Below are 11,861 nucleotides of genomic sequence, written 5' to 3'. Positions count from 1 at the left end.
TGGTGAGGGGGGTATGCGGGGAATGAACTTGTGGGGGCAGGGGATGTACCGCTGAGGGAGGCCGTGGGGGGAACAATCAGGTGAGGGGGCTATGGGGACTAGGGGATCATGTCCCGTGGTGGGAGGGTTTCTGGGGTGGTTGACCTGTTCTTGCTGCTCAACGCTGAAAGTTCTAGGGACTGGTGGGCACTGAGCCCCCAACCAGGGACTTGAGCTAGTAACAAAGTATGGACATTGTAACAAGGTCCTGCAGGCAGGCTGTGTGTGTCTGCGTGTGTGCGCTCACGCTGAAAGAATTCACGCGGCAGAAGCACTTTTGTAAATCCAAGTAAATTGTATGAGGGAAAGGGAACCTTCAGGTATGTCAGTCTCGGAAAATACACACTATTTCTGGAAAGCGTGCAAGGCTGTTCGGGACCGAGCAAGAGGTCAAGACTGGAGATGGCCACTTCAGAAGATCTCAAAAATCCACGTGAAAGGCTTCCCAGAACAAGAGTGTGGAACCAGAGTGCGGAGCAGAGAAAGAGAGAGAGAGGAGGGAGGGAGAGAGTGCCCTGAGAGGGGCACCTGCATGCCTGGCACACAGGAGAGATCCCACCTCTGACCCAAGGAGAGCACCTGAAAGAGAGAGGGGGCAGTCTGCCGGTGGCCTGCTTTGATCCCCTCTTATCCTCACTGGCTGGGGGGATGTGTGTGTGTGGGGGGGCATGGTTGAGGGTATTGCCATCCCTAGTGACTAAGTTGAGCCACACCTGTGATACTGACCTGTGAAGGTTAAGGCTGACCTTCACCCGAGTCTAGGTGACCATAGTCTGAGCATGCTTAGTTCTGGATTCTCCCATCAGTGTCCAATGTGTGCCCGATCCCTTTCCGACACCTTTATTGTGGCATGGCCAGCTCATGCCTGTTTAGGACAGGCGTTTGGTGGAGACAGCTCCTTTATTCCTAATCTGTCTACCTGTCACTAGGGTACAAGCTGGTGGTTGGGGGGATGACCCATGGGGGCTGCAATAGAGGGGTTGAGAATCCCCATAGAGAGGAACAAGCTGGTGAGTGGGGTCTTCTATGAGGGGGCAACCACACACGGGCTCCTCCTGGAGGAATGAGCTGGGCCCTGTGAAGGGGGGCACAGAGGGACCTGGGTCTCCCAATGGAATAAGGAGTTGGTGAATAGGAGGACTCTTATTGGGGTGGGGGGGCCACATAAGGACTGGGGTTGTCGTGGAAGGAAGAGTCCCACCCTTCTCACTCCCATAGGACCCTGGTCGCTGGGAAGGACCCTCAATGCCTTGGGGGTCAGAGAGACCCTAGACAGTTGGTCCCCACAGCAGAGGGCGGGCGGGTAAGGAAGGCCAGCTGTAAGCTGCTGTAAACTGAACCCCACTCCCCACCTGGGAGGGGTGGGGAGCCAGTTCTCAGGCTCTGATACAGGGTTGAGGAGGAGGTATTCGGTGGGAGGGCCACAGTGACTGGGAGCGGGGGTGTTGGGCTGAGCGGCATCTGGAACTGGGAAGGGGATTAGCCCCTGAGTACTTCCTCTTGGGACAGACCCCTGTCACTTTGTCCAAATGATTTGAGGGAAAGTATCTAAACTTCAGAGACAGTGGAAGCAGCAGTGGGCCCAGGAGCCCAGGAGGGGGTAACTGAGTGCAACACAGGGAAACTGATCCTCATGTGACCCCTGGTGGACAAAGGACACGGTGCATCTTCCACTGTCCTAGGGACTGGTCGGCACTGAGAATGAGCCCCCAACCAGGGACTTGAGCTAGTAACAAAGTATGGACATTGCAACAAGGTCCTGCAGGCAGGCTGTGTGTGTCTGTGTGTGTGTACTCTCGTGTGTTATAGGCCGGAAGACTGGAAGGAAGGGTGTGCGGGAACTGCCTTCTGCCCAGAAACAAAGTCTGTTTTAGAAGGCCAGTTTCAGAGGTTGTTCGGGCCGAGTAGGCATCCAACGACCCCCTTACAATGAGTGCCTTTAGTAACACATGAACTGCACCTCTGTGATGCAGTTTTAAAAAGCGCCTGGCTCAAAGTTCAGTGAGCCCGGCTGGCAGTTGCCCGATACATCATTGCACGAGCCACGTGGGCATGCCCCAGACAGAGCAGGGGCAGCAGCTTCTCTGCACACGGTCACGCTGTGGGATACGGGACTGAGTCGCCACTGCCCACAGGCAGCCTCGTGGACAAGAGTGTCAGTGGCCCCGGAGATCTGAACTGGACAACAGGCCCTCGGGCTCTGGCTGGTGCAACCCTGGCTTAGTGGGAAAGAGCCCCATGGAATTCCCTCCCATCTGGTCCATTCAGACCGAGTGCTATGGGCAGAGTGGAGCTGCCCCAGTGGGTTTCCACGGCTCTCACTCTTTATGGGAGCAGACAGCTTCCTCTTTCTCGCTTGGACCGCCTGGGGGTTTGAACTGCTAACTTCTGGTTAGCAGCCCAAGACGCCAGGGCTCTGCTGGGGCAAAGGTATCCTCAGGTTTGGAGTTGCCTGTGCTTGTGCGTGTCCATGTGTATGCATGTGCGTGTGGACGGGGTAGTGCTGGGCAGTCATGCAGGTTCGGCCGTGGTTTCCCCTGGACTCTTGCTCCACAACGGAGCTTCAGCCTCACGGCGTGGCCAGACTTCTCTCTCCCGCTCTCACTGTGACTGTGCACAGCCTCGGCCCATCTGCAGTTGGCCACGATGGGTGGCCGGGGGCAGCAGCTAGCCTGACTCCACACAGGACTTGGTGCACTGCGGTTTGTGCTGGTCAGCGGCGGCCCTGGACTAGACGGCAGATGGCGGTCGTTCTGTCTTCCAGTTGAAGCGGCTGCGGGAGGCGGAGAGCCAGTACAAGCCGCTGCTGGACAAAAACAAGCGCCTCAGCCGGAAGAACGAGGACCTGTCCCACACGCTGCGCCGCATGGAGAACAAGCTGAAGTTCATCACCCAGGAGAATCTGGAGATGGTAAGGGCCCCGCCAGACATGCTCCCTCTGACCCGCAGGCCAGACCACTCCCCAAGCCCCTGCGCTGTCTGCAGGTTAGACAGGACCCCTCAGCTAAGCGCTGCAGCCCAGACCAGCCAGGGCATGAGACAGGGCAGCCAATCTGGCTCCCTCCCTCCAGGCCTGTGCCATTTCTGACCCAGAGCACCCAGCAGTGGCCTTCCAACTCGGAAGTCTTGGCCAGTGCCGCTCTGGTTGCCAGCATAGGAGGGGAAGAAACGGGCAGACCTGGGGCAGCACTGGATAAAGGTGCTGTGTGTGCCCAGTGGGGTTGAGTAGCCCGTCTCATTTCCTCCTTCAGGCCCCAAGGGTCCCAGGGCCACCAACCAGGACTTTCGCCTGAGTGGTCAACAGGATGAGAGGCCTGGGGTGGAAGTGCCCTCAGCACCCTCCCTGCACGAGTCCCTTGAGGTCACCCCACAACTGCCCGGTGGGGGTGACGGGGCCAAGGGACGCAGCACTGCCCTGACCTGCTGGCGGCTGGTCCCTGAGCCGTTCCTGGCAGGGTTTCTGGCTTGTCCCCCCACACACACCCCCACTTGTTGTGGGGATGGACTGGGAATGGGCCTCCCTTCCCTGGGCTTAGTGGGCAGCAGTTTCTCCTCACTCCCAGGGCCTGGTGGGCCCTGAACTCTCCTGGCCCGAAGCTTCTGGTGGGTTCGGCTGTGGGCTGTGAGTGGGCGCACTGAGGGAGAGACGGCCCGTGACTTTGCAGAGACAAAGGGCCGGGGTCATTAGGAGGCCCAGCAGCTCCCTGAACGACCTGGACCAGAGTCAGGAGGAGCGGGAAGTGGACTTCCTGAAGCTCCAGATTGTGGAGCAGCAGAACCTCATAGATGAACTCTCCAAGGTAACTGGCCTCCCCTTGCCCACCTGCTCCTGTTGCCCCATCAAGCCCGCCTCCCACCCAGGACCCTCACCCTCTGGCCTGTTAGTGGGCTCTGATGTGGCTGGGGGTGGGGTAGGAAAGGGGGCTCCGTAGGGTCACCTCACTGCCTGGGTCTACCTGTCACTGCCACGTGTCCCCTGCAGAGGTCTTCCGCACGCACCTCTCTGTGCAAGAGGCCGTCAGATGAGAAGCCTTCGGACGTCCACCCCGGGCAGCCGAGGCTCCTCATCCTCTGGGACCACCAGTCTGGCAGCTTTCTTTTTCCACTTATTATTTAGTTAGTGTAGTTTGGTTTAGCTATTTATTTTTCAGGCAGCATTTCTATAGCTCGCTGTACAACCATTTGTCTGGGATTGAAGGCAGCTCAGGCCTGCCCTGGTTGAAGTCCTTGGCTAGGAGGGAGGGGTGTAAGGATGGAAATCCTAAACCTCACAGCCACCGCGTCCTGCCCAGCTCCTTGCAGCCCTGCAGAACAGAGCCCTGCTCCTGTGATCTCTCACGTTGGTCCGTCAGTAGGCAGGGCGGCTTAGGGAACTCTCCCAGTGAGTGAGCAGGCAGGCGGCAGGTTCAATAAGCACTGAGCACGTCTTCATCCAGGTGAGAGCTCCTGGCTCTGGGATCGAACGGCACACCTGGACCAGGAAAGAGGAAGGGGCCTGGCTTTCTTCAGACAGACTCGACCATCAAGCCGATTCTGACTCAGAGCCAGCCGACAGGACAGAGATGAGCCGCCCTGGGGGTGTTCATGACTGTCACCCTTCCTGGGGGCAGAGACCCCGTGCTTGGTAGAGATGCTCTCCCTCCATTCAGGGGTGACGTCACCTGCTCAGAGGTGCCAGTGCACGGTTGTTTCCTAAGAGTCACCGTCACAGCACTGGCTGGCAGTTGTCAGAATGACCAGGAGTCGAAGGCAGAAGTCTAGGCTACTACAGGCTGAGGCAGTTTCCCTTTCCACCCCCCACCCATGTGCAGTCTGGCTGAGGATGGAGGGGCTGTCAGGACGGAACCAAAACCCCTCTCTGGGATGGCACCAGCCTGGAGGGGTCTGGGGGAGGGGTCTGGGGGACCCATCACTCCGGGTGACAATCCAGGATGCTGCAGCCCTGAGGACCTGGCCCCGTGTCACACGTGCTACAACCTGTTGCTTGCTTTGTCTAGACCCTGGAAACGGCGGGCTACGTGAAGAGTGTGCTAGTAAGTACCACCCCCCACCCCCCAGCCAGCGAGGGGCCCCGAGTCCACAGCGTGAGCCAGCACACAGTGTGGACAGATGCTGAGCTGGGTGAATTGGGTCATGGTCAGGCCTCCTGCCCCATGAGGGTCAGTCAGGTGCCAGGGGCCACCCTGGGGACCCTGCATAGGTGCCCAGCTCTGGTTATGCTTCTGGGCCTCATTTCGAAGCCCAGGGCTACTTAGCTCGCTCACCACCACAGGATTGCGGGTGCTTCCCATCAGTGGGTGTCGGGGAGCCCAGTGTCAGAGCTCCAGGGACTTGTTTGAAGTTGAAATCCTCAAGGTGGGAAATCTCAGGGGATGGTTACACATTCACACACACTCACACTCATGCACACACCCATGTACACACTTACCCACACACCTCACAAAGACACACACTCATACACACTCACATACCCTCAATTCACACACACTCACACCCATGAACACACTCATATAAACACCCATGTACATACCCGCACCCCCCACACCCACATAGGCACACTCACACTCACGCATTCATGCACACACACTTACGTACACACCCACACATACACACCCCCAATTCACATACATGTTCACACCCATGCACGCACACGCGCACACCCACGAACACACACTCATGCACACACACACACACCCTCAATACATTCACACTCATGAACAAACTCACATCAACACCCATGTACACCCACACACTCACATAGACACACACACACACTCACAAACACACATTCATGTACACACCATGCACAAACACCCCCAGTTCACATACATGCTCACATTCATGTACTCACACCCATGAACACACACTCATGCACACACCCACATACACTCTCAATTCACACACACACACACAGGCACTCAAGAACACTCAAATACCCATGTACACACACACACACACTCACATAGACACACTCACTCGCCCTCTGGCCTGTTAGTGGGCCCATGCACACACACACACACACACATATGTACACACGCACACATCCTCAATTCACACACGCCCACACTCATGAAATCACACACACACACACCCATTAACACACACTCATGTACACATCCATGTACACACACACCCCTCATTCACATAGACACACACTCATGTACACACTCACATTCACACACACACATCCTCACACCCATTCACACATGTACACACTCACTCTCATGTACACACACACTCACATTCAGACATACACTCAGGCACACACGCACACATTCTCACAGTCACAGATACACATGCACACACACACTCACCCTCACGTACACACACACCCGTTCGTGTACACACACACACTCAGGCCTGGCGCTCAGGTGCGGGGGAAACAGGAAGTGCATTGGAAGCAGGTGGCTGTTCAGTGACGTACAGGTCCCCTCACCTGGTGTTTTCAGGAGCGGGACAAGCTTCTGAGGTACCGGAAGCAGAGGAAGAAGATGGCGAAGATCCCCAAGGTAAAGCTGCCAGCGCCGCCCACACCCACCAGTGCCACCGATGCCCACCAAGCATGCTGCCCACACCCATCGGTGCTGTCCATGCCAGCCTGCACTGCCCAGGCCCACCGGTGCCACCCACGCGAGGCCTCTCCCACAAGAGGCAGGGGTCACCTCACTTTCCTGAGGCTTGTTAGTGTGAAAAACTCCGAGTCAGACCCAAGCGCCCCTCGATGTGACTTGAAGTGTAGCTCTCTAAGGCGTGGATTCCCGAGGCGTGGATGCCGGTCTAAGGGCGATGCTGCAGAGCCCAGCAAGTCCTGCTCCCAAGGGAGAGGTCCTGCCAGGACCTGACCCCCACCTGCCTGCAGACTGACACAGACCCACACGGCACTCCCACCCTCGTCACTCATGGCCGCACACAGACACAGACCCACACCTCCGTGTCACACGCACACAGACAGACCCACACAGACCCAGCCAGCCGCCACACACACTGACGCACAGACTCATACATGCAGAGACACATAGCCCCCCCCCATGCTAAACACACACACACACTCCCAGGCTGGTCCCTCCCGGGTGGGGGGCTGTGTGTGAAGCGCAGTGTCCTTCTCTTCAGCACCCCTCTGAGAAGCCCATGATACTGTTGAGACCTGCCAACGGGTGCCCACGCCACACCCAGTGTGTGGGTTCTAAAGGGTAGTCAGTGTGGGAGGGGCGCGCTTCAGTGCTAGGCAGGGCTGCAGGTGCTTGGGGTGAGTTCTCCCCTCTATGTGGGAGACTCAGGATGGGGTGCCGGCCAGGGCCCCTCACACACAGTTCCCCTGTCTGTCCATCGGGGCTGGCCACGGGGCTTCCACAGGGCCTTCCAGACCAGCACAGGCTAGGAAGATGGGCGTGGCCCCGACTCACCAAAACCAGCCCATGGAACCCGAGGGTCCCGTGGCCCCATCCCACGTGGTCGGGGGGGGGGGGGGGGATTGGTCCGTTGTCCACCGGATCCAGGTGCTAATGCTGCACAGCAGAGACAAAGGCCTGCCCTTTGACCCTGAAAAGAGAGGTGTGACCCACAGGCGGCTGTGGGAAAATGCCCGGAGAGGCCAGGGCCCCTCTGGTTGGGCCTGGACAGCACCAGGCCTGAGGGAGGAGGACAGGAAGGGGCCATTCAGACAGAGGCCACCCTGCAGGACGCCCCTCCGGGTCTTCACAGTGTGTGTTGCTTTGTATGGTGTGTGTGTGTGTGGGGGGGGTATGTGTGTGTGTTTGTGTGTATGTGTGTATAGGTGTGTACATGTGTATGAGTGTGTACATGTGTGTATGTATGTGTGTGTGCATGCATGTGGGTGGGTATTTGTGTATATGTGTGAAGTGTGTGCATACGTGTGTGTGTTTGTGTGTGTACATGTGTATGTGTGAGTATACATGTGAATATATGTCTGTGTGGGTATGTGCTTGTGTGTATATGTGTGTATATGTATGGAGTGTGTGTGCATGTGGGGGGTGTATGTGTGGGTATGTGTGTATGGCTGTGGGAGTATGTGGCTGTGGGTATAGGGGTGGAGGTGGGATAGGAATAGGGGTGTGGCTGTGGGGGGTGTGGGAGGGTGTGGACAGTGGTGTGGGGGGCATGGGCATGTGTGGGCATGGACGTGTGGGTGTTGGTGGGGTGCTTTATGTGGGGTGGGGGTGGGGGTGTAGGGGGGTGGGAGGGTGGACATGGGCATGTGGCTTCTTTACCTGTCACTGTGCTCCAGGGCCCATAGCGCTGAGCCTTGTCAGAGGACATGGTCCCCACTGCATGGTCCTGAGGCCTTTAGGCCCAGAGCCCACCGTGCTGGCCAATGGTGGAGAGTGAGTGAGAGCTGAGGGCAGGGCCAGAGGAGGCCATTGGTTTTGGAAGATCTGGGGGCGGGGAGCATTTTTAAATGAGAGGACAGAGCCTCGGGACCTGGGGACTGGGAAGGAGAGGCTGGGGTGGCATGGGTGGTCCAATAGACATTCTTCTCACTGCTGCAGGGGTCTCGCCCATGTGCAGGAAGCTGGGTCTGTAGAACATATGAGCCTGACCCCAGGCCTCAGCTAGCCCAGCCTCCCAGGAAGGTCCACTGACCACTCCCCTGTGGAGCTCCAGGCCTGTGTCCAGGATGGCACCTGGCTGGCCAGGCCACCCCCTGCCCGAGGGAAGGCGGTCTTGGGTAGAACAGAAGTAAGGGCCATGTGGGGTGGGGTGGCGGAGGGCATTGACGCTGGTCACTGGGCAGCAGGGGGACAGCGGGGCTTCTTTCTGCCTCCCGGGCCTGGGTCTGAACTAACGCTCCCCCTCCCCCAGCCAGTGGTGGTGGAGACCTTCTTTGGCTACGACGAGGAAGCCTCCCTGGAGTCGGACGGCTCCTCCATCTCTTACCAGACAGACAGAACGGACCAGACCCCGTGTACCCCTGATGACGACCTGGAGGAGGTGATACCAGGGCCCTCTCGAGGGCGTGAGGGTGTGGGGGCATGGGGGCATGGGGCATGGGAGGTGTGGAACAGGGCCCTGCTCTCTCTGAATAGGGCCTCTCTCTCCATGATGGACTGTGAACAGTGCTACGTCACTTGGCTTGTTGTCCCCGAGAGGGCTGCCCCTTCTGGCCAGAGGCCCCCACGCGGGAGCACAGGGTGGGCACCTGCTGGGTCTCCAGCACCAGGGCCACCCTGGGGGCTGGGGGTTTCCTGACCTCTTCTCCTCCGATGCAGGCCGTGGCCAAGGAGGGGGCGGAGCTGCGCTTCCGGCAGCTCACCATGGAGTACCAGGCTCTGCAGCGCGCCTATGCCCTGCTGCAGGGGCAGGTCGGAGGGACACTGGACGCTGAGCGAGAAGTTAAGGTCTACATGACTTCCACCCCATGATGCTCGGGCCAAGCCCTCCCCCACAGCCCAGCTTGGCAGGGTACTCCCAGTGGGTGGCGGGTGGCTGGGTGGCTGGCCAGGACCTTCTACCCCACAGGGGTTCCCTGGGAAAGACTGGGGCCTTGTGCTCACCAGCTGAGGGCAGGGAGCTTAAGGGGCGAAGGAGAGAAAGAGCCCAGAGACAGCCCCGCCCGGGTCCTGCACAGTGATGGTCCCAGGCGGAAGAGCCATGGAGTGACCAGACCGAGAGAGCCCTGTCCATGTGGGTGTGCATGCGTGCGCATGTGTGTGTGCTTGTAAGTATGTGTACACATGTGGCTGTGTGAGTGCAAGCATGTGTGTGTGCAGTGCGTGTGTATGTGTGTGTGTGTCTGAGTGTGAGTGCATGGGTGTGTGTCTACATGTGACTGTGTTAGTGTATGTGTGGATATCTATGTATATAAGGACATCGTGCAATGTCTGGGAGCATGCGTAGGTGTGTTTATGTGCATGCCTGTGTATGGGCGTGTGTACACGTGAGTATGCACACACGTGTGCATGAAAATGCATGTATATCTGTGTGAGTGTATGGAATCTGTGTGCGTGTGTGGAGGGTACATTCACAAAAGGAAGTGCTGAGAAATCATAGCAGAAGCCCCTTGTAGACAGAAATGAAACGACAGTTTTTCCACAGCCCCTGCTCAGTCTCTGTGGGGCTGCAGGCAGTGTTTCCACCTAGGACCCCCCACCCCCACCCCCGAGCATCCTGTGTTCCTTGGGTCGTGGCCTTCAAAGCCATCGTCACTGACCTTGACCTTGCTGGAAAGACCAGCTCTCGGAAGTCGCTGATTCCCCAGCGCTGAGGTCCTTTCTGAGGTCCTTTCGCTCAAAACAGGAAGGGCGCACGAGCGTCAGCCTGTCTGGGCATCCCACCATCTCCTTCCGCAGTTTCTGGGCATCACCCAGTTTCTTCATGTGTCCAGGCTGACAGCCATCTGCCCTTGGCCCGCCCTTGACGCCGTCCTGACCTTCCTCACATGCCTGCTCCGCTCACCCCTGGAAACCGGCTGCGCAGCAGCAGTGCTTTGGGAAGATTTGCGTTGCATTTTGTCGGCCATGTGCTGCTCGCCCTGACCTCAAAATAGATTTATCCACGGCCCACGAGCGCCATTTCTCGAAGACACCCAAACAGGACGAAGACAGCGCATTCCCGGGAGGGCTGTCTGCAGCGTGTGCCCGTGTGTGAGTGTGAGTGTGTGCAGACGCAGGGGCACGGGAGCTATGAGTGTGTGCATATGTTTGAACAAATGCACACACATTTATGTATGGATTTGTGTCCATGTGTGTATAGGTGTATATAGATGCATATGAATATATCTGTGTGTATGAGTGGAGATGTGTGTGAGTATGTATATGTACATGCATATGAATGTGTGTATGCTAGTATATATGTGCACAAATGCATACATTATCGATAAGTGTGTATATGTACACACATATGGGTGTCTATGTAAGTGTGACTGTTAGTCTGGGTAAATTAGAGAAACAAATCCACAGAAACTCATATATATAAGAGACAGTTTTAGACAAAGGGTAAGTATACATTAAGAAGGCATCCCAACCCAGTCCTGTCCAAATCCGTAAGTCCAACATTAGCCCATACTGATCTACAAAGTCCTCCTCCATCTCACAAAACACACACAATGATGCCAACTGCAGGAGGAAAGCCAAGTCAGTGACCCTGTAGGCATCAGGGTAGGTCCAGGTGGCTTCTCCTCAGGATCTCGCAGAAAGTGAGCCTTGCCAGCTGAAGGTGGGAACTCGCTAAGGCAGCTGCGTCCTGGTCAAACCATCAGAAAGCAAGAGACCCGAGAACTAGAAAGGCGAGGCTCACTGAGCCATTTATCACTGCGCCCATCAATTAATCCCACATGTGTTTATCAACCAGGTTGGCACAATAAACCATAACTATCTAAGTGACTGTAAGTATGTATATGTACAAGTGTGTATGTGTATGTCCATGTGAATCTATCTATGTATATGCATGAGTGTATATGTGTATACGTATGTGCATGTCTCTGTATGAGTGTATATGTATGTATGCATATTAGTGTCTCTGTGTGTACATGTATATGCATATGAGTGCCTGCCTGTGAGTATGCATGTATATGGGTGTGTATGAGTGTACCTGTGTGTGAGTGTGTACATGCATGAGTGCCTCTGTGAGTGTGTCTGTATATGGCTGTGTGTGAGTGTGTACATGCATGAGTGCCCCTGTCTGTGTGTCTGTACGTGGCTGTGTCTGAGTGTGCTGCGGGGGAGTGTGTACATGCATGAGTGCCCCTGTCTGTGTGTCTGTACATGGCTGTGTCTGAGTGTGTGCGGGGGAGTGTGTACATGCATGAGTGCCCCTGTCTGTACATGGCTGTGTCTGAGTGTGCTGTGTGTGTGTATGTACATGCA

General features: G+C 56.7%; 1 protein-coding gene across 1 annotated transcript in view; it reads left to right on the top strand.

The window, feature by feature from the left end:
* JAKMIP3 (Janus kinase and microtubule interacting protein 3) overlaps positions 1-11,861 on the top strand; it is a 62,273-nt gene that overhangs the window by 36,134 nt on the left and 14,278 nt on the right. Inside the window, exons 6-12 of the mRNA XM_045291559.1 lie at positions 1,015-1,049; positions 2,804-2,950; positions 3,705-3,839; positions 5,037-5,072; positions 6,489-6,548; positions 8,860-8,988; positions 9,267-9,395. Of these exons, the coding sequence (XP_045147494.1) occupies positions 1,015-1,049; positions 2,804-2,950; positions 3,705-3,839; positions 5,037-5,072; positions 6,489-6,548; positions 8,860-8,988; positions 9,267-9,395 (671 nt within the window). The remainder of the gene's footprint in view (positions 1-1,014; positions 1,050-2,803; positions 2,951-3,704; positions 3,840-5,036; positions 5,073-6,488; positions 6,549-8,859; positions 8,989-9,266; positions 9,396-11,861) is intronic.

Source organism: Echinops telfairi, unplaced genomic scaffold (assembly GCF_000313985.2).
Source record: "Echinops telfairi isolate 266 unplaced genomic scaffold, ASM31398v2 ScPeMD7_70;HRSCAF=299, whole genome shotgun sequence".
Taxonomy (NCBI): domain Eukaryota; kingdom Metazoa; phylum Chordata; class Mammalia; order Afrosoricida; family Tenrecidae; genus Echinops; species Echinops telfairi.
Note: the sequence above shows the minus strand (reverse complement) of the source record. Positions and strands in the feature narration are given on the sequence as shown.